The sequence below is a fragment of the Rattus norvegicus genome, chromosome 19 (assembly GCF_021556685.1).
Source record: "Rattus norvegicus strain SHRSP/BbbUtx chromosome 19, alternate assembly SHRSP_T2T, whole genome shotgun sequence".
Classification (NCBI taxonomy): domain Eukaryota; kingdom Metazoa; phylum Chordata; class Mammalia; order Rodentia; family Muridae; genus Rattus; species Rattus norvegicus.
In genome coordinates this window covers 20,300,119-20,323,044 of record NC_141552.1, presented here as the reverse complement: position 1 = coordinate 20,323,044, position 22,926 = coordinate 20,300,119, and the positions used below count along the sequence as shown (strand labels likewise).

At 44.1% G+C, this 22,926-nt stretch overlaps 1 protein-coding gene, 1 long non-coding RNA gene and 1 pseudogene across 5 annotated transcripts in view; 2 read left to right on the top strand and 1 right to left on the bottom strand.

Annotated features, from left to right (window-relative positions):
• The first annotated feature begins 6,584 nt into the window (after positions 1 to 6,584).
• Positions 6,585 to 7,871, top strand: LOC147999045 (zinc finger CCCH-type antiviral protein 1 pseudogene; annotated as a pseudogene).
• A 4,040-nt stretch (positions 7,872 to 11,911) lies between these two features.
• Positions 11,912 to 18,483, top strand: LOC147999044 (uncharacterized). The gene is made up of 3 exons (XR_015643863.1): positions 11,912 to 12,106; positions 14,252 to 14,365; positions 17,853 to 18,483. It is a non-coding gene; the product is annotated as an uncharacterized LOC147999044 (long non-coding RNA).
• The window catches only part of LOC147999039 (disks large homolog 5-like), a 144,176-nt gene continuing 134,655 nt past the window's right edge, over positions 13,406 to 22,926 (bottom strand). For 2 of the 4 annotated variants that reach the window (XM_087595733.1, XM_087595731.1), the window contains exons 3-6: positions 15,428 to 15,571; positions 14,627 to 14,793; positions 13,801 to 13,906; positions 13,406 to 13,683 (exon numbers count right to left, since the gene is read on the bottom strand). In XM_087595733.1, the coding sequence (XP_087451859.1) occupies positions 13,842 to 13,906; positions 14,627 to 14,793; positions 15,428 to 15,571 (376 nt within the window). In that variant the 3' untranslated portion in view covers positions 13,406 to 13,683; positions 13,801 to 13,841. Of the gene's footprint in view, positions 13,684 to 13,800; positions 13,907 to 14,626; positions 14,794 to 15,427; positions 15,572 to 15,664; positions 15,779 to 16,754; positions 16,915 to 22,926 lie in introns of those variants that run through there. The other 2 variants (XM_087595730.1, XM_087595734.1) reach the window with 2 other exon arrangements.

Sequence of the window (22,926 nt, the reverse complement as noted above, 5' to 3'; positions counted from 1 at the left end):
TATGCATTCATTGATAAGTGGCTATTAGCCCAAATGCTTGAATTACCCTAGATGCACAGAACACATGAAAATCAAGAAGGATGACCAAAAAGCAAATGCTTCACTCCTTCTTTAAAAGAGGAACAAGAATACCCTTGGCAGGGAATAGAGAGGCAAAGATTAAAACAGAGGCAGAAGGAACACCCATTCAGAGCCTGCTCCACATGTGGCCCATACATATACAGCCACCCAATTAGATAAGATGGATGAAGCAAAGAAGTGCAGGCTGACAGGAGCCGGATGTAGATCGCTCCTGAGAGACACAGCCAGAATACAGCAAATACAGAGGCGAATGCCAGCAGCAAACCACTGAACTGAGAATAGGACCCCCCGTTGAAGGAATCTTAGAAAGGACTGAAAGAGCTCAAGGGGGTTAAGACCGCATATGAAAAACAATTCCAACCAACCAGAGCTTCCAGGGACTAAGCCACTACCCAAAGACTGACCCTGGGCTCCAACTGCATACGTAGCAATGAATAGCCTAGTCAGAGCACCAGTGGAAGGGGAAGCCCTTGGTCCTGCCAAGACTGAACCCCCAGTGAACGTGATTGTTGGGGGGAGGGTGGTAATGGTGGGAGGATGGGGAGGGGGACAGCCATATAGAAGAGGGGGGGTTAGGAGGATGTTGGCCAGGGAAACCGGGAAAGAGAATACAATCGAAATGTAAATAAGAAATACTCAAGTTAATAAAGAAAAAAAAAAAAAAGAATGTAGCCCCACTTTGACTGGCCAACTAAGCTCCAGAAAATCTTCCCCAATCACAAAACTGGGCCATGTGGGAGCCTAAACTGTTTAAAGGGGAGAGCTGAGTGCTTTCTCCTGGAAGAAATACTTGGGGGTTGACTGTCACTTGTGAACCTTCTGTGTTAAGTCACTTCTCAGAAGGGAAGCTTTCCTCTAACTCTTCCATGGGACCCACCCAGCACTGGGGCCTGAGGATCCTATGGTGTTGCAGCTCTGAGCTGGGAGGGGTAGCTCTCACCCTGGCATGGAGAAGCCTGTTTTCACAGCTGATCTAAATCTGAGGAACAGGGGCTTTTAAAGAAGCATGTGAGAGTATCTCCTGCAGGAGAGCCCAGTCTGCAGGGAAAGTCACACAGGACAGCGAAAAGTGACTTCGCAACAAACACAGGGAATGGGAACCAGGGAGGGCACTGGATGGATGGTCGGAGAGTTTGAGAAAGCCTGCATCTCCCTGAAAGACTTCCCACAACCATAAGTCCCACCACTGTCCCCTTCTCACAGGGGAGGCTCAGCGAAGCCTGCCACCTGCTGGGATCCCTGCAAACTAAAACCGGAGTGGAGAACTGAGGAAAGCACTTTGGTGGAGGGGGAGACACAAGTCTCCAGGGCCAGGTCAGCCTTCTGTCCCTTTGGTTCTCCTCACTTCACAGAGGTGCCTATTGAAAGGTAAAGCTCAAAACACACATTGCACCTCACACAATAATAGTGGGAGATTTCAACACCCCACTCTCATCAATGGACAGATCATGGAAACAGAAATTAAACAGTGATGTCGACAGACTAAGAGAAGTCATGAGCCAAATGGACTTAACGGATATTTATAGAACATTCTATCCTAAAGCAAAAGGATATACCTTCTTCTCAGCTCCTCATGGTACTTTCTCCAAAATTGACCATATAATTGGTCAAAAAACGGGCCTCAACAGGTACAGAAAGATAGAAATAATCCCATGCGTGCTATCGGACCACCACGGCCTAAAACTGGTCTTCAATAACAATAAGGGAAGAATGCCCACATATACGTGGAAATTGAACAATGCTCTACTCAATGATAACCTGGTCAAGGAAGAAATAAAGAAAGAAATTAAAAACTTTTGAGAATTTAATGAAAATGAAGATACAACATACTCAAACTTATGGGACACAATGAAAGCTGTGCTAAGAGGAAAACTCATAGCGCTGAGTGCCTGCAGAAAGAAACAGGAAAGAGCATATGTCAGCAGCTTGACAGCACACCTAAAAGCTCTAGAACAAAAAGAAGCAAATACACCCAGGAGGAGTAGAAGGCAGGAAATAATCAAACTCAGAGCTGAAATCAACCAAGTAGAAACAAAAAGGACCATAGAAAGAATCAACAGAACCAAAAGTTGGTTCTTTGAGAAAATCAACAAGATAGATAAACCCTTAGCCAGACTAATGAGAGGACACAAAGAGTGTGTCCAAATTAACAAAATCAGAAATGAAAAGGGAGACATAACTACAGATTCAGAGGAAATTCAAAAAATCATCAGATCTTACTATAAAAACCTATATTCAACAAAATTTGAAAATCTTCAGGAAATGGACAATTTCCTAGACAGATACCAGGTATCGAGGTTAAATCAGGAACAGATAAACCAGTTAAAGAACCCCATAACTCCTAAGGAAATAGAAGCAGTCATTAAAGGTCTCCCAACCAAAAAGAGCCCAGGTCCAGACGGGTTTAGTGCAGAATTCTATCAAACCTTCATAGAAGACCTCATACCAATATTATCCAAACTATTCCACAAAATTGAAACAGATGGAGCCCTACCGAATTCCTTCTACGAAGCCACAATTACTCTTATACCTAAACCACACAAAGACACAACAAAGAAAGAGAACTTCAGACCAATTTCCCTTATGAATATCAACGCAAAAATACTCAATAAAATTCTGGCAAACCGAATTCAAGAGCACATCAAAACAATCATCCACCATGATCAAGTAGGCTTCATCCCAGGCATGCAGGGATGGTTTAATATACGGAAAACCATCAACGTGATCCATCATATAAACAAACTGAAAGAACAGAACCACATGATCATTTCATTAGATGCTGAGAAAGCATTTGACAAAATTCAACACCCCTTCATGATAAAAGTCCTGGAAAGAATAGGAATTCAAGGCCCATACCGAAACATAGTAAAAGCCATATACAGCAAACCAGTTGCTAACATTAAACTAAATGGAGAGAAACTTGAAGCAATCCCACTAAAATCAGGTACTAGACAAGGCTGCCCACTCTCTCCCTACTTATTCAATATAGTTCTTGAAGTTCTAGCCAGAGCAATCAGACAACAAAAGGAGATCAAAGGGATACAGATCGGAAAAGAAGAGGTCAAAATATCACTATTTGCAGATGACATGATAGTATATTTACGTGATCCCAAAAGTTCCACCAGAGAACTACTAAAGCTGATAAACAACTTCAGCAAAGTGGCTGGGTATAAAATTAACTCAAATAAATCAGTTGCCTTCCTCTATACAAAAGAGAAACAAGCCGAGAAAGAAATTAGGGAAACGACACCCTTCATAATAGACCCAAATAATATAAAGTACCTCGGTGTGACTTTAACCAAGCAAGTAAAAGATCTGTACAATAAGAACTTCAAGACACTGAGGAAAGAAATTGAGGAAGACCTCAGAAGATGGAAAGATCTCCCATGCTCATGGATTGGCAGGATTAATATAGTAAAAATGGCCATTTTACCAAAAGCGATCTACAGATTCAATGCAATCCCCATCAAAATACCAATCCAATTCTTCAAAGAGTTAGACAGAACAATTTGCAAATTCATCTGGAATAACAAAAAACCCAGGATAGCTAAAGCTATCCTCAACAATAAAAGAACTTCAGGGGGAATCACTATCCCTGAACTCAAGCAGTATTACAGAGCAATAGTGATAAAAACTGCATGGTATTGGTACAGAGACAGACAGATAGACCAACGGAATAGAATTGAAGACCCAGAAATGAACCCACACACCTATGGTCACTTGATTTTTGACAAAGGAGCCAAAACCATCCAATGGAAAAAAGATAGCATTTTCAGCAAATGGTGCTGGTTCAACTGGAGGGCAACATGTAGAAGAATGCAGATCGATCCATGCTTATCACCCTGTACAAAGCTTAAGTCCAAGTGGATCAAGGACCTCCACATCAAACCAGACACACTCAAACTAATAGAAGAAAAACTAGGGAAGCATCTGGAACACATGGGCACTGGAAAAAATTTCCTGAACAAAACACCAATGGCTCATGCTCTAAGATCAAGAATCGACAAATGGGATCTCATAAAACTGCAAAGCTTCTGTAAGGCAAAGGACACTGTGGTTAGGACAAAATGGCAACCAACAGATTGGGAAAAGATCTTTACCAATCCTACAACAGATAGAGGCCTTATATCCAAAATATACAAAGAACTCAAGAAGTTAGACCGCAGGGAAACAAATAACCTTATTAAAAAATGGGGTTCAGAGCTAAACAAAGAATTCACAGCTGAGGAATGCCGAATGGCTGAGAAACACCTAAAGAAATGTTCAACATCTTTAGTCATAAGGGAAATGCCAATCAAAACAACCCTGAGATTTCACCTCACACCAGTGCGATTGGCTAAGATCAAAAACTCAGGTGACAGCAGATGCTGGCGAGGATGTGGAGAAAGAGGAACACTCCTCCATTGTTGGTGGGATTGCAGACTGGTAAAACCATTCTGGAAATCAGTCTGGAGGTTCCTCAGAAAATTGGACATTGAACTGCCTGAGGATCCAGCTATACCTCTCTTGGGCATATACCCAAAAGATGCCTCAACATATAAAAGAGACACGTGCTCCACTATGTTCATCGCAGCCTTATTTATAATAGCCAGAAAATGGAAAGAACCCAGATGCCCTTCAACAGAGGAATGGATACAGAAAATGTGGTACATCTACACAATGGAATATTACTCAGCTATCAAAAACAACGAGTTTATGAAATTCGTAGGCAAATGGTTGGAACTGGAAAATATCATCCTGAGTGAGCTAACCCAATCACAGAAAGACATACATGGTATGCACTCATTGATAAGTGGCTATTAGCCCAAATGCTTGAATTACCCTAGATCCCTAGAACAAACGAAACTCAAGACGGATGATCAAAATGTGAATGCTTCACTCCTTCTTTAAATGAGGAAAAAGAATACCCTTGGCAGGGAAGGGAGAGGCAAAGATTAAAACAGAGACTGAAGGAACACCCATTCAGAGCCTGCCCCACATGTGGCCCATACATATACAGCCACCCAATTAGACAAGATGGATGAAGCAAAGAAGTGCAGACCGACAGGAGCCGGATGTAGATCACTCCTGAGAGACACAGCCAGAATACAGCAAATATAGAGGCGAATGCCAGCAGCAAACCACTGAACTGAGAATAGGTCCCCTATTGAAGGAATCAGAGAAAGGACTGGAAGAGCTTGAAGGGGCTCGAGACCCCAAAAGTACAACAATGCCAAGCAACCAGAGCTTCCAGGGACTAAGCCACTACCTAAAGACTATACATGGACTGACCCTGGACTCTGACCCCATAGGTAGCAATGAATATCCTAGTAAGAGCACCAGTGGAAGGGGAAGCCCTGGGTCCTGCTAAGACTGAACCCCCAGTGAACTAGTCTATGGGGGGAGGGCGGCAATGGGGGGAGGGTTGGGAGGGGAACACCCATAGGGAAGGGGAGGGGGGAGGGGGATGTTTGCCCGGAAACCGGGAAAGGGAATAACACTCGAAATGTATATAAGAAATACTCAAGTTAATAAAAAAAAAAAAAAAAAAAAAAAAGAAAGGTGAGGCAAGCCGGGATCTCAACAGTCTTTGGCCAAAGAAGTGAGAGCCCACAGGGCAGAGCAAGGCAAAGCAGAGCCAGGCAGAGCAAAGTGAAGCCCTGCCAGTCAGCAAATAGTCCTTGCGCATGTGGGACTGGTGGCAGCAGTGCTTGCCCTTGCTCTCCTGGTGGTGCAGAACACCTGCCTGGATGTGGGGAAACTCACAGTGGCTTGTCCTCCAGCTGCAACTGCCAGTGCTTGGGGAGGGGGAAGTTGAAGATGCTCCCATGATCCTCCGATTTCTGGCCCACTTTGTCCACGGTTGTCCATGTTCAAGGCTGTGGTCAGCCCCGCCAGAAGCCCCGAGGACAGGTAGAGCAAGCACAACTGGCCAGCAACCACCATGGGCATCTGCGGTGGGACCCAGGCCAAGTAGCCACAGAGGCGCACCAGGCAGCCAGGCACCAGCCCCAAGCCTGTGCATACTGAGGCCAATGACACTCCACTAGTCCCTCCCACCATGCACATCCCACCCCTGGTAGGCAAGATCTCTCTGTCCAGGGCTTCCCCCAGACCTCCAACTACCACCAGCTCAATGAGCCTTTACTTAATTCTTGTTAACCATAATGGCTTGTCATAAAAGGTCATTGGGAAAGTCAATGATGAGATGAAAGCCTTAAAAGAAAACTAGAGAGACTTACAGAAATGAAGAAGAAAGCTCTCTTCCCAGTAGGAGCCTGGCAGTCCCAAGCTCAGGGCACCTCATGTCCAGTCTTGAACCCAGCATGCATTGTTGTGGAGAACCTGCCTGCTTAAGGACCTGGCTTCCCACTCATTCTCCTGAGATGATGACTTTAATTCTTTTAATTTTTACTGGTTATTTTCTTCATTTCCATTTCATGTGTTATCCCCTTTTCCAGTTTCCTTTCTCCACAAAGCAGAGTCCAGCTCACAAGCCTGAGCAGCTGCAGCCATAGTGCACCATGGGGGATCCTGGGGCAGACTGTTTCATCACCAAGATCCTGTGGACCCACAGGGGATGCATGACCTTAAAGGAACTGCAGAGTAGTATCAGGCTCCAGAGGCAGAGCTCTATGAGCTGCTGGGCAAGACTGCTTATTCCTATTGGAGACTGGAGATCAGGCAGGGATCATGCTGTAGGTGGCGGCTACTACTGAAGCCTGTGGCTTCAATCTCAAGTGCATCCAGGGACCATGCTACAGATTGCCCAAGCCTCTGCAAGCTCAAACTTCTGGGACAGAGTCATTATGCAAAATCCCAGAGAAACCTCTGCAAATATCCACACCAAGTTTTTAGGAACAGAGCTTCCAGGTCCTGAAGAATCATGAGCTTTCTGGGCATAACCAAGAGGAGCCGGCCTTCTTCCTGGTACAGGGGAATGCTTTTCTCCTGCAAAAGTTACTACAAAGGAGACAGCCACAAACAGATCTGCTTGAAGCCACAGCCATGCAAGAGAGTCCAAGTCTGTGAGCACTTCACCCAGGCCAACTGCCGTTACCTCAATTGTCTCAGGTCTCATGACCTGTTGGACAGGAAGGTGCTGACCTCCGTGACTGAGCACGGGCTGAGTTCTGATGGGGTCCAGAACATCCAGGACATCTGCAACAACAAACACATTAGGAGGAGACCCACTGGCATGAGAGCTCCCCATGAACATCATAGCAGCAGGGCACACAGAGACAAAAGCAAAAGCAGAGACTGATTCCTTCCAAACAGTCTAGGATTTCTCTCCCATGTCTCATTTTGGCATCTGGTTCACTTTGTCCAGATGTCACCAGCTGTAAGGATTCCCTGGAGGATGTGTCTATAGCTGTCACTCAGGAGGTCAAGAACCTGGGGACCCAGGACTCTGCACAGCTTTCCTTGGTCTCATCTAAGGCTGCTGGTGTCTGAGGACCCAGTCACATGAGAGCAAGCCAGGGGTTTTCTGAGAATGGACATCTGGATGGCTTCTTTTCTAGGAATCCTACTGATTCTTTGTAAGCTCCTGCCTCCTCTGCTGGCTTTCTTCTTGCTGCAGCAAAAAGAGATGAGTCCATGTCCATGAGAACAGGCATGCCTTCTGGACACCGCATGGAGGTCAAGGGAAAGAATGAGGCTCCAGACATCGATTACATCCCATTTTAAATGGTTCTATTGATGGGGTGACAATGGAAGAAGCAACAGACTCAGGAATTCTAGGTAAAAGGAGAAACTCAGGGAAGGAGTTTGGCAATGTTCCTTCTCTTTCAATTCAGTGGAATAATTGAAGCACTATTGTTATTGGGTCTTCATTAAAAGTCTGGTAGAAAGGATGCATTAAAGCCATGTGGCCCTGATTATTATTATTTTTAATTTTTGGAGTGGCAGCCTTTAATGACTGTATCTATTTTCTTATGGGAATTATTCATTACCTTCCCAGATCTGTATTTAATTTGGTATTTGTTATCTGTTAGAAAAATCACCAGTATCAAATAGATTTTTCACTTTTCTGTAGTAAAGGCCTCTGAAGTAAGCCCTAATGATTGTTGAATTCACTCAGTGTCCTTTGTTATATCCCCCTTTTCATTTCTGATTTGGTACTTTAGATATAGGCTCTGTGGTTTGTCTGTCTTGTGGATCTTCTCAAAAAAAAAAAAAAAAAGCCAGCTCTTGCTTTGCTTGGCTCTTTGTATCATTCTCTTTGTTTGTAATTGATTGATTTTAGTTCTGAGTTTATTTCCTGCCATCAAATCCTACCAGACTCTCTATGGGATGAGGCTTTGCCTCACCTTGGTAACAGCAGCATGTGATACATGAAGCTTTTGCTGCTCTCTGTAGTGGGGACGACGTCACAATTTCACTGAAAACCATGCACAGCCTCGATTTAGACTGTATTAAAGTAGCCCACGATTTCAGTGCTCCCTGCAAGGTGCCATGAGACAGTAGTAACATGAGTCTGCCTGCACCTCGACAGTTTTCACTAGGGACTTCTGAGTGATTTTATGAAAATTTATAGTGAGTTCATGGATGAACATGCACAAACACAAACGCACACACACACTTTACTGACATGGTGCACATTCTTTCCACACAAAGAAGAAAGTGAGTATTAATGAAAACACACCAATAAAGGAATTGATGGACGAGGTTGTGGGGAAGCTGGGGCTTAGAGTTATTTAAAGGCCCTGTGCAGGCTCTCCTTCTGTTGGAGGCTAAACTTCAAGTGCAATGGGGTTCTTTATTTTCTTTCTGTATAGCACACAGAGCTAGGGTGGAAACTAGTTTTTGAGCATATTTGGCAAGTACTAGAACACTGAATTAATTCCTAGGGCTGGAACCCTATTAATGTTCTACAGAATTACAGGGCAGGCTGGATGAAGACTCCCAGCTGACAATGTGGACATCTCAAGACAGGCACTGGACAATGGCTGACAGACTTGTATGAAGACTGGAAATGTTTGGCTATCTCAGAGGAAAAGAAGGCCCCTCCGACTACACTGTACTCTAAGGACAGTTTATTCAGGTAAGGGATGACATGAACTATTGTCTCATGTCACAGATGTCAGCACAAAATATCCTAGGTATTGTATGCCAATGGTAGCATTAACAGAACAAATCACACAGTGCTGTGAAGATATAGAATATGACTATATGTAGCAAGAACCAGGCCTCTTCTAGTTTCTAAGATCATACCTGAGAACCTCAAATATAGTAATAATGTGATAATGTGGTATAAGTCTAGTTACAACTAGCTTCTATTGTGACACAGATGACTCTTTTTGTGTCATGGTCAGCTTATAATGAATGACTAGACCTAAGCATGAGAATAACCAAATACTACATTGCTTCTCTAGCTGCTGAGCTTTTAAAAGCCCTGGTGTGACAGCAAGCTTTTGTGGACATCTGGATTATTCCTTCTGTACTTTAACTCTCTAAGTCAACCCCACTCTGAGTAAGTCAGTTCCATTCCATAAGTTGGAAATCAGTCAACTGGAAAAAAAATACTTTCTCAATACAAACACAGATTGGCCATGGAAAAAGGGCAGCTTGAACTGTCCCACCTAGGTCCTGGGCTTGCACAGGCCTGCTCTCCAAAAGAAACGTGTGTTCACAGCTGCAGGCTGCATTCACTATGGATGCTCTTGAGGTTCCTCCCTAAACTGCTTAGATTAAGATAATTTTGTTGCCATCTATCAAAAGAATTCATTATGCCAAACTGGCCTTTCTTCTGAATCTTCTGTTCTGTGGGCAGGGCAAAATCTCCAGCAACCCTCACAGCAATGTAGGCTGCCAATCTGGGACTCAGAATTATACCAGTGCAAACCAAGAACAGGGCAACTGGAAGAGACCTCATTGGGTTGTAGGAACCTCCTGTTCTGAGTCACTTCTCAGAAGGGGCACTTTGCTCTAACTCCTCCATGAGACCCAACCAGTACTGGGGCTGGAGGCTCCTTAGGTGTGGCAGCTCTGAGCTGGGAGGGGGAGCTGGCACACTGACAGGGAGAAGCCTGTTTTCACAACTGATCTGGATCTGAGGAGCAGGTGCTTTTAAAGAAGCATGTGAGAGTATCTCCTGCAGGAGAGCTCACTCTGCAGGGAAAGTCACACAGGACAGGGAAAAGTGGCTTCCCAATGTCCACAGGTCCTGTGACCCCAGGGAGGGCACCAGATGGTCCAAGAGTTTGAGAAAAGCCTGCATTTGCCTGAAAGACTTCCCTCAACCATAAGTCCCACCACTGTCCCAGACTAACACCTGAGGATCAGCAAAGCCTGCCACCTGCTGGGGTCCCCACAAACTGAACCCAGAATGGAGAACTGCGGGAAAGCACTTCCAGGGAGGGGGAGACACAAGTCTCTGGGGCCAGGCCTGGGGTCTGTCCCTTAGGCTCTCCTCACCTCCTTTAGCCTCCTAGTGCAGAGCGCTGCAAGCCGGGATCTCAAAAGTCTTGGGCTGAAGAAGTGGGAGAAGGTAGCAGCAGTGGCGGTGGGGTCGACAGGGGAGTTGAAGACGGAATGGTAGCAACGCAAGCAGCGGCGGCGAGGGCGGAGGCCGGGGGGAGGGGGCGAAGGAGAGGATGGGTGTGGGGGGGCGGGGCGGGGGCAGGGTAGGGGCGAGGGCAGGCTGGGGGCGGGGGTTGGGACGGGTCTGAGTCGAGGGCGGTGGTGGGACTGGGAGGGGGGGATGGGTCGGAGGCGTTGTCGAGTGCGGGTGTGAGGCGGGGGCGTGGGCAGGGGCAAGAGCAGGGGCGGGGGCAGGAGCAGGGGCAAGCAGAGCAAAACCCAGCCCTGTCAGCTGGCAGAAAGACTCTGGGGCTGGACAGACTCGCCCTGCAGCTCTATTGATGGGGTGACAATGGAAGAAGCAACAGACTCAGGTATTCTAGGTAAAAAGAGAAACTCAGAGAAGGGGTTTGGCAATGTTCCTTCTCTTTCAAATCAGAGGAATAATTGAAGCACTATTGTTATTAGGTCATCATTAAACATCTGGTAGAAAGGCTGCATTAAAGCCTAGTGGCCCTCATATATATTTTTTAATTTTTGTAGTGGCATCGTTTAAATACTATCTATTTTCTTATGAGAATAATCTTATGACTCTTTGTATTATCCTCTTTGTTTGTAATTGAATGATTTTAGTACTAAGTTTATTTCCTGCCATCAAATCATACCAGACTCTCTGTAGGATAAGGCTTTGCCTCATCTTGGTAACAGCAGCATGTGATAAATGAAGCTTTTGCTGCTCTCTCTAGTGGTGATGATGTCACAATCTCTGTGTAAACCATCCACAGCCTGTTTTTAGGCTGTATTATAGTAGACCACCATTTCAGTGTTACCTGCCAGGTGCCGTGGGACACTAGTAACACACGTCTGCATGCACCTCGACAGTTTTCATTACAGTCTTCTAAGTCATTTTATGAAAATTGATAGTGAGTTCATGGATGAACATACACAAACACCTGCACAGAAACACAAACACAAACTCTCTCTCTCTCTCTCTCTCTCTCTCTCTCTCTCACTCTCTCTCTCTCTCTCTCTCTCTCTCTCACACACACACACACACACTTTACTGACATGGTACACATTCTTTGCACACCAAAAATAAAGTGAGCAGTAATGAAAATACACCAATAATGGAGTCGATGAAGGGAGTTATGCAGAAGCTGGGACTTAGAGTTACTTAAAGGCCCTATGCAGGCTCTCCTTTTGTTGGAGGAGAAATATCAAGTGCAATGTGGTTCTTTATTTTCTATCTCTAAAGCACACAGGCTATGGTGGAATGTAGGGCTTTGAGCATGTTTGGAAAGTACAATCACACTGAATTAAATCCTAGGGCTGGAACCCTATTAATCTTCTACAGAATTACAGAGCAGCCTGGATGAAGACACTCAGCTGAAAAGGTGGACATCTCAAGACAGGCACTGGACAATGGCTGAAGACTTGTCTGAAGACTGGAAATATTTTGAAAATTCAGAGAGAAAAAAAAGGACCCTCTGACTACACCGTACTCTAAGGACAGTTTATGCAGGTTAGGCATGGCATGAACTATTGTCTCATGTGACAGATGTCAGCACAAAGTATCCAAGGTATTGTATGCCAATGGTAGCATCAACAGAACAAAGCACACAGTGTCATGAAGACATAAATTATGAGTTTGTGTAGCAAGACCCAGGCCTCTTCCAGGTTCTTAGATAGTAACTGAGAACCTCAAATACGGTAGTGATGTGATAGTGTGGGGGTGAATCTAGTTACAACTAGCTTCTATTGTGACACAGATGACTCTATTTGTGTCATGGTCAGCTTATAATGAATGACTAGACCTAAGCATGAGAATAACCAAATACTACATTGCTTCTCTAGCTGCTGAGCTTTTAAAAGCCCTGGGGTGACAGCAAGCTTTTGTGGACATACTGGATTGGTCCTTGTGTACTTTAACTCTCTGAGTCACCTCCACTCTCAGTAAGTTAGTTCAATTCCATAAATTGGAAATCAGTCACCTGGAAAAAATACATTCTCAATATGATCCAGATTGGCCATGGAAAAAGGGTAGCTTGAACTGTCCCACCTAGGTTCTGGGCCTGCACAGGCCTGCTCTCCAACAGAAACCTGTGTTCACAGCTGCAGGCTGCATTCACTATGGGTGTCCTTGAGGTTCTTCCCTAAACTGCCTAGATTAAAATAATTTTCATGCTAACAATCAAAAAACTCATTATGCCAATCTGGCCAACAGGAAGCTAATTTCTATTCTGTATTTTGTCAGATGTGCAGAATACATATGGTCATCATTGATAATAGGTGAAAGATCTGCTCTAATATGGACACTAAGTGGTGCTGGAGGATGATCCTGACCCACAATGAGGAGTGGTAACACCAGAGCCCTGTAGGGATGGCTGGCAGGCTAACACATTGAGCATGCACAGCTCAGTAAATTTCCTGTGAATACACATCTCCTGAGATCTCTCTATTTGATTGGAGGTGATCCTGTCCACCTAATACAGTACATGATGTGGAAGGACAAAAGCACCTGCAGGAGCTGTGGTGATGACTCACAGGATAGAGCATCTGCTACTCTCTCAGAAGAACCACATGGACCCTAACAATTGGGTAAAGCATGTCAGTGATTACTTCATAAAGTGTGTGTCCGAGAAACAGCCACATTTTCCACACAAAAGACACTGTCACACTGGGTACCCCTTGGTGACTTTGAATTCACTTATTAGCCCAGGATCCATGGAACATGCAGAGATCCATCTCCACCTGTCAGTTCTAAGTCCACAGGAGGGGACAGAACCCTTGAATAAGAATGATGGTCTTAAGAGTCAAGAGATAGAATTCAATTTTTATTCATAAGGAATTCATTTTTACAACAAAACAGGATTAAAACAAATAAATTAAAATATTTAAAAATATTTGAAAACATAAAAACAGTAACAAGAACATATAAATATGAAACAACAAAAAGAAAATTTCAATTAAAATCATAACAAAAATATTTCTAAACAGCATATTCTTAACGAACATTTAGAAGCACAGATGTATTGCTGTTTCTCCTCTTGCACACATAATGAAAGGAGGTCCCCCAAGTTGTCTCTCAAGTGCTGTTTTCTGAGAAGAAAGTAAGACCTCAATCAGTCAGGCTGGCTTAGTGTTATATAAATTTAGGGTCTCTAAGCAATGACAAATTAACTCTGAGGAAGAATACTCATCCAAAAAATTTGTTACCGTTCAGGATGTTTGTCATCAGGGACTCCTGAGAAAGCAACTTATTCTTCAGGAAGCTCTCTTACTGGTGTGTGTCCAATTCCAGCTCTCTTGCACTTTCTGAGACCTGGGAGAGGAAGGCAGTTTTTCAGACACTGATTTGGTGGTGAAATGCAAGGCAGCTGTCGGAAGGCTGCCTTCTACCATCTCAGTTCTATTGGACAGTCAACATGGACCTTTTAACTGATATCATTGTTGCTACTCTTTGGGAAGGGCAAAATCTCCAGAGAGCCTCAAAGTAATATGGGCTGCCAATATGGGACCCAGACTTATACCAGTGCAAACCAAGAACAGGGCAATGGAAGGAACCTCATTGGGTTGCAGGAAGAAAGTAGATGTCCATATGTCACCAAGGTTAAAACCAATGACAAGTTCTAATTTGACATTTGCATTTTGTTCTTATCCCGCAAAGGTGCTTCCCACACAAGAAGTCACATGACCACAGAGTGTCATTTGTCAAAGAACCAAGAACTTGTTCAAAACTCTACAGAGCATCCAATCTATCACGTGGATATGCAATAATGAGGTATGTTATTAATCTGTCACCATTTCTATACTGCAGCTTCAAAAAGAGCAGACAAATATACTTGCAAAATAATTCAGTTTCTGAAAAGTGGTTGACTTCCCAGAATACTTGTGCATAGGCAGAGCAATGAACAATTCCATTACATGAGGTGGTTGGATGGTTGTGAGTGTAAATTAGAAAGGTGGTAGGAGAGAGCAAAGATGTATCAAATTGGCAAACTTTATCAGATATTTTTAAGCTAACACAGCTGCTCAACCCTACCAGATGATGCTGGGTCTGGACGTTGCTGGTCTTTATCTTTCTTGTTGAAGTCAACCAAATATTTCTGGTTCAGTGCACAATCAAGATGTACCTCCTTGCTCTCCTGCTTCAGTGGGACCAACTTCTTCCTACATGTGTTCTCCATCAGGAGCTGGCTGAGCAGGTTTCTGGAAATACAGTCTGCATAGTAAGATCATGCTGCCCCTTTCTCCCATTCCCACTCCCGAGTGCCACTAACTCCACCAGGACCCAGATACCCATGAAGACTTAATAGAATTCATTTCGATACATATAAGGCTGCTGCACAAACCACAAAGAGTAAATTCCGGGAAGAATAAATTGTTTGTTTGGCCCGAGCACCTATTAGTGTCCACATCTCTCAAAAAGAACATGGATCTACAACTATCCATGAAAGCCCAATGCATGGGGGCAACATCAATTAGTAGTGGGCAAACAGCCTCAAAGGAGGTCAGTAGAACCAAGAGAAGGTCATGCTAACCATGTGGTCCACACACTGAGTTTTGTAAAACCTGGTATGACACCATAGGTCCAGGTCAGCCTAATAACCTTCTGCTGACTTCAATCACTGCTGTTCTATCTAGAGCCTTCTGAAGATGCCTAGACAATCCTGGGATGAGTAACAGTCTTTTGTGGAACTGAAAACTGAGTCCTAATGACCCTGGCACACTGATGTGTAAACAGCACAAGAGATAGAACCAGAGCTGAAGACCGTCCAATCCAGAACAAAGAAAGTCAGAAATGGCCATTCCACAGGTGATAGGCTTTCTGACCAGGACTTACCTAGAGAAGGTAATCTCCTTCTTCAGCTTATGGCTGTTCTCATGGATCTCAGTGTTCTCCATCTCTAAGTTGTGCAGAATTGACATGACCGCCTCCTCCATTCTCTCCAGGTCTTCATAATATGGATTTGGCCTGAAGTGTGGCCTGGCCCCGAATGATAGAATCCAATGAACATCAGCATTTAGGAATATATGAGCTCAGGGTGGGTCCTGTACTACCCCAGTCCTGGAAGGACACCTTCTGAATTGTACATATTGGGATCTTCTTCAGCTTCAGAAACGTGTTTTTCTGTGTCCAGGACACCAGAATCTCGGCATCCAGATGGAGGCTTCCCTGGCTCCCTTTGTTCAACCAAGAGGAAATCTGCAGTCAAGCCAGTTAAGCTATCGAGAGCCTAGGCCACACCTCTCCATGCTCCCCCACCCCAACACACCCAGAAACCGGTGATTTCTTTTCTCCTGTTTTGACAAGAGACCACATATCAACACAAAATTATAATCTGCACAAGGAATACAAATGTACAGACAATCGTGGCCACATAGGCAAAGAACTGTGCTGTTGACAGTGGGGCTCCCAGAACAAAGCATTCACATGACCATGAAAGTGTTACAGGTAAATACTCAGGCTAAGACATAGACCCCTAGATTCCAGGTGTGGAGGGAAATATAAACATTTAAAAGTTGTGCATATGCATTTGGATGTATGCACACACAGACTCACAGACTGAGACACACCCACAAAAAAAAAAGAGAAAAGTTAAGAGAATCAGAGAAAGAGAAAAACAAATATGGAAACAGAGAGCACTGTGAGAACCAGGAGAAATGCATGCACCATTGCTGTCTCAGAGTGCAAGACACACAGACAATAACAAACAGGCCTGAGCCTGAGACCTTCTAGTCAAGCATTGAGATGAACAGTTTGGGAACAGGCCCCTCGGGCTGCTGCCTGGATCTTCCAGCACTGAGTCCCCTGCCTAGCAAGTACAGAGACTCACCATAAACTCACTGCAATTACAATCTTGCAAAGCCACCATCTGTCAAGGGCTTTGCAAATGCACACTAGACACTCACTCTCCCTGACTTTATCCCCGAATTCTTCATTCAGACCACAAGATCTGCTTTTCAATAAATTGAAGCAGATGAGTCCATTTTCCATCTTGCTCCTCAGGAAGGGTCAAGGTTCTGAATCTCCTCTATATGGGAGGTGAGGTTTAGCACAGGGTGGTTAGGGAGGCACAGCTTTCTAGAACCCAAAACCTTAATAGGATAAGAAGAAGGTGACCTTGCAGACCCAGGAATGAAACAAGAGCATTTGGAGCAATTCATACCTGTTCTTCATGGATCTCTCTGTCAGAAACCTCAGGCGATCTCTCAGGTCATTTCTCTCCTCGGTAATGAGCTGCAGCTCTTTAATCAGCTTCTCCTTTTCCTTCTTGGCCTGATTCTCGCTTAGGTCAGTGCCAGGGGATGATGTTTCTCTCCCAGCGTCTGTAGGTAGAAGAACACAAGTGAACCTGCATGGGGAGAATGCATAGAGTGTACATAGACCACAGTTAGGCCTAAACAGGAGAACAAGCCTGGAACCCAGTGTCACTGCTAGGCGATTGGTCTATGCTTAAGAGGCCTCATCAGTGGATCTCAGTTCTCCCACTACTCTATAGAGACCAAGAGATGTAAGCAGCCAGGTGTGCCCTATGCCGGACATCAGGTGCTTACATGGACCACGGAGATGGCTTCTCCAGGATTATCATCAGCTGAACAGGGTACAGCTTGGTTTCAGGACCCTCACCCCTGTGGGTTCGAAATCAGATGATAAATTCACCACCCACAAGACTTGAGTGATTGGAGACACTCAGATGTCCTACCCTGATACTCTAGGCCAACAACTTTGGATTAAAAACACATTTCCATGGAGGACATGGTCAACAGACTTATCAGTTCCCCTATTTGAAATACCAAATGCCCGAGAAGTTCCAATAGGTTACAGGATGAATCTTGGTCCACATGTTCCAAATACTTTTGGTATTTTAGAAACATGTTTGTAACACACAACCTCTAATATATAAAGCTAACGATGACCCTGCCAGTTAGAAGAAATCAGAGGAGGTCTAAGAACATAAGGTTATTGCCTGGAGCACAATTCTCCCCCTGTTCCTACTGTCAGATATCCACTGTATTTAAAGAAGCAATGATAGTGAAGTACATTGCTGCCCTGTCTAACACAGAAAAGGAGGACCCTCCATGACTCCTGATGGTGTTATTATACAATGTAACATAACAAATGCACTGTAAAAGTAAAGACCAGAAGTTCACAGAATAATAGCATTGGCCTTACCATATCCTCCCAGTGGGGATGGGGAAACTAAAGTTCTGAAATCCTGACTTTCAGGAATTGTGATATTCATGGAAATTCAATTCCTTTTCAGATGCTCCAGTTGTTGTGGCCCATTGCTAGAAAGGTCAGCTTAAGCCTGCAGCCCCCCTGGCAGGAAGCTCAAAATACACTGCCCAGAACTTACTCAACATTCCCCAGAAGTGCTGTCTTTGTCCATCATTACTTTGAGACGAAAGGCTAGACTCCTTCACTTTAGTCTCTCCAGAATCGACATTCCCCCTCCGAAAATGCTTGCGAAGACGGGAAAACATGTCTTAGCTTGTAACCGCCAGACTCAGACTGAGAGAAACTAGGGCACTGGTCGTCACTACAACACTGGTGACATCACAGAGGATGCCAGAACTCTCTAGGAGACAATAGAATGTCCAAGAAGGGACAGCTGATGTCATGGGGAGCAGACTTTGCCTCCCTGGTAATGTTCTCCCTGTACTGAGCATAAGCTGAGGTGCCCTTTCCAGGAGACTTTCCTGGGGCAGAGCCACTGAGCATCTCCTGCTTCCAAAGCAAAATTTTCCTCAAGGCTTGATTATAAAAACCTTAGTAATTCTTATGCATCTAAATGAATGTTTCCTTCCATATCTTGCCCCAAAATGTCTCATCCTAACTCAAATTGTCCTCATTCACCAATGTTAGCCATTAAAACTTCCGGAGATTTCACACCAGATTGAATATGCAGTCAAAAGTTCTCCTGTCTCATTATGTACAGGTGCTTTATATCACATCAAGAAGTAGTCTGCATGGTAGGTTACAACATGCGTGTGTGTTAGGGGAACACTCATGAAGTCATGTGCTTAGCAATTGACAATTGCCAGAAAATTCCTTAGTTGAAAGAGTTGAAGTCTTTATGGTGCTAGGAACAGTGTGGAGACCAGTTGGCAGAGGAAAGTGCAATATTGGAGCCACCAATGAAGGGAACCTCATGCTGCTTGTGGGGTTCTCATCTCTGCGCTAATGTCGCCAAAGGAGCACTGCTGACAGGCCTTCTATCAGAAGCTGAGCTTCTATCAAAAAAATAAAATAGTCAAGAGATATAGGGGGTGCAGATAAAGGTGTAGGACGAGGCTATACACATCACTACGTGGATAGAGCAAGGACCCAGCACTTGTGCTCTGGGTCATGGGCTTCCCCACAAACACAAAAGTATCTGTCACAGTACAAAAATGGATACTGTATTGAGTGCACACACCAACACTGATTGATCAGATCCATACCCCAGATTTTGGGGGCAGATCCATGGCCCCAAATATCTTCCTCTCAACTTATACAGCAAAAAATAAGAAAGAAAGAAAAAAGTCAAAACAAAAAGCTCAAGCTTCTCATATGAGGATTGCAGGAAGTGTGATCTGGTGGTCAGTTCTGATTAGGCCATTTTAGATAGAACAGTGCACAGTGATGCTTAATGTGATGGGTCCTATATAAAGCTTTCTGCAATATTGGAATTTTAACAAGCCTCATCCAGAACATACAGAACAGGAAAGGATGTGATCACCATGTCCTTGCTCTCTATCAGGTTATTTTTCTGTGTCCGTGATTGTCAGGCATAGACAGCAACAATCTGAAATAGCTGGTAGACATGGAACAAAGTGGCTATAACAAAACTATAGTTGTGGGTTACACACCTCAACTGTCAAAGGCTAATGCTGTCCTCACAGTCCCTGGAGGCCACTCTTGTAAGACTGTCTACTGGAAAGTAGAAGCAGGTTTATCTGAGCTCAAAGTGAACCTGGCCAGCTAGGAAGAGGGCAACATGGGATACTTGAGACCCTGTCTAAACCAGCACAGAAACCCACCCTGCATTCAAAGCATCATCCACCAATTCTCGATTATCTACCATTCTCTCCCTACCAGTCTTTCAGACTGGAACTGTAGAAAAGAACTGGAAATGATCTTCCTATTCTGAAGACCTTGATCTCTCTTACCTTAGGTGTACATTAAGAACTCATGCAAATGGGTATGACCATCTGAACATCTTAGTATCACCTACTCAGTATATCTAGCATAATACTGTGCCTATGGCAATCTCAAGTTTCCTTGAGTTTCGCTGACCCAGCAAGAAGTATGAAGTACTGAGGTCAAACCCCAGTGATCCTTTCAAGGGTTTAGAAGAAAGCCATCAGAGAAACTCCACTTCTTTGTCCTTAGATTAAATCAAGCTGATACAATGTGAACCTGGTGGGCTATTTAACCATGCATCTTTCTGCCATCCCCACCTTTCTGAATTCAGTCCATGTGAACCTGCATGGGGAGAATGCATAGAGTGTATGTACATAGACCACAATGAGGCCTAAACAGGACAACAAGCCTGGAATCCAGTGTCACTGCAAGGAATTTGGTCTATGCTTAAGAGACCTCCTCAGTGGGTCTCAGTTCTCCCACTACTCTATAGAGACCAAGAGATGTAAGCAGCCAAGTGTTCCCTATGCTTGCTGACACACGCAATAAATGCAGTAAATTTTAATTTTTGTTCAGTTGTTCAGTAACTTACATATTGCTGTGGAAGTGATGGGGTTTAATGATCAGCATTGCATTTAACAATGCATAACCAATCATCCCTCCTAGAATGACTGTATATAGAGAAAGAAAATTTATTAGAATGGTGTATAGGCTGTGGTACAGCTAATTCAACAAGGAATGGAAGGTCCAAATTGCAGTAGTTGCCCCTGTTGAAGACAATCCCCCTAGCATAGCTGTAGCCATTTTGTTCCATGCCTGCCAGATAGTTCATATTCTTGCTGTACTATGTCTGTCTGTCATGATTGTCTGAAAATAATTTAACTCAGAGCAGGGTCAGGAATGATCACATAACTTGTGTATGTTTTTTTTTATTGGTTATTTTGTTTATTTGCATTTCAAATGTTAACCCCCTCTCCAGTTTCCCCTACAATAACCCTGCATTCCACCTCCTTCCCCAGCCTCTTCGAGGGTGCTCCCCCACCCACCCATTCCGGAACCACTGGAAGGAAGTTCTTTATGTTGTGAGGTTTCTTAATCTTAAATTTCATAATTATAAGCTTCATGTAGGACCAATAAAATTAAAGGTCAATATGAGGGCTGCAGTGATGGCTCCATGGTTAAGAGCACTGACTGCTCTTCCGGAGGTCCTGAGTTCAAATCCCAGCAACCACGTGGTGGCTCACAACCATCTGTAATGAGACCTGATGCCCTCTTCTGGTGTGTCTGCAGACAGCTACAGTGTACTTATATATAAATAAATAAATCTTTAAACAGATAAAAAGTTAGTATGAACCGTTGTTGTCTAAAATGGCTTGAGTCAGGGCTGACAACCAGACAGCCCTTCCAGCACCTGCCTATGACCTCACAGTTTTAGTCTTTATAAACTGACATAGAAAAATGTCCAGGGTCGTAGCCTGACAAATTCTCAGCTATGTCTCTGATGATCAGTCTTAGGGTGGGCATTCAATAAACCATCCCTGTCTAAGTGAGGTCAGAGTTTGTGTGGTTTATGGGGCAACCCCTGGACTCCAACGGTTTTGTCCATAAGGCTGGATATTTAAGCTGGTCTTCAGTACATGCAGTAATCCTGAAGAAGTAGGCGAATTAATAAAGCAAACTTCCTTCTTCCATGTCCTTGATATGAGCCAGCAGAAGGTGTGGTCTAAACAACAACCAATGGATTGGGTAAAGATCTTTACCAATCCTACAACAGATAGAGGGCTTATATCCAAAATATACAAAGAACTCAAGAAGTTAGACCTCACGGAGACAAATAACACTATTTAAAAAATGGGGCTCAGAGCTAAACAAAGAATTCACAGCTGAGGAATGCCGAATGGCTGAGAAACACCGAAAGAAATGTTCAACATCTTTAGTCACAAGGGAAATGCAAATCAAAACAACCCTGAGATTTCACCTCACACCAGTCAGAATGGCTAAGATCAAAAACTAAGGTGACAGCAAATGCTGGCAAGGATGTGGAGAAAGAGGAACACTCCTCCATTGTTGGTGGGATTGCAGACTGGTACAACAATTCTGGAAATCAGTCTGGAGATTCCTCAGAAAATTGGACATTGAACTACCTGAGGATCCAGCTATACCTCTCTTGGGCATATAACCAAAAGATGCCCCAACATATAACAAAGACACATGCTCCACTATGTTCATAGCAGCCTTATTTATAATAGCTAGAAGCTGGAAAGAACCCAGATGCCCTTCAACAGAGGAATGGATACAGAAAATGTGGTACATCTACACAATGGAATATTACTCAGCTATCAAAAACAATGACTTTATGAAATTCATAGGCAAATGGATGGAACTGGAAAATATCATCCTGAGTGAGGTAACCCAATCACAGAAAAGCACACATGGTATGCACTCATTGATAAGTGGATATTAGCACAAATGCTTGAATTACCCCAGATGCACAGAACACATGAAAATCAAGAAGGATGACCAAAATGGAATGCTTTACTCCTTCTTTAAAAGGGGAACAAGAATACCCTTGGCAGGGAATAGGGAGGCAAAGTTTAGAACAGAGGCAGAAGGAACACCCATTCAGAGCCTGCCCCACATGTGGCCCATACCTATACAGATATTAGATAAGATGGATGAAGCAAAGAAGTGCAAGCCGACAGGAACTGGATGTAGATCTCTCCTGAGAGACACAGCCAGAATACGGCAAATATGTAGCTGAATGCCATCATTAAACCACTGATCTGAGAACCGGGCCCCCGTTGAAGTAATCAGAGAAAGGACTGGAAGAGCTTGAAGGGGGTTAAGACCCCATATGAACAACAATTCCAACCAACCAGAGCTTCCAGGGACTAAGCCACTACCCAAAGACTATACATGGACTGACCCTGGACTCCAAGTTCATACGTACCAATGAATAGCCTAGTAAGAGCACCAGTGGAAGGGGAAACCCTTGGTCCTGCCAAGACTGAACCCCCAGTGAACATGATTGTTGGGGGGAGGGCGCTAATGGGGGAAGGATGGGGAGGGGAACACACAAATAGAAGGGGAGGGGAAAGGGTTGAGGGATGTTGGCCTGGAAATCGGGAAGGGGAATAACAATCGAAATGTAAATAAGAAATACTCAAGTTAATAAAGATGAAAAAAATAAAAAGAAAAAAGAAGGTGTGGTC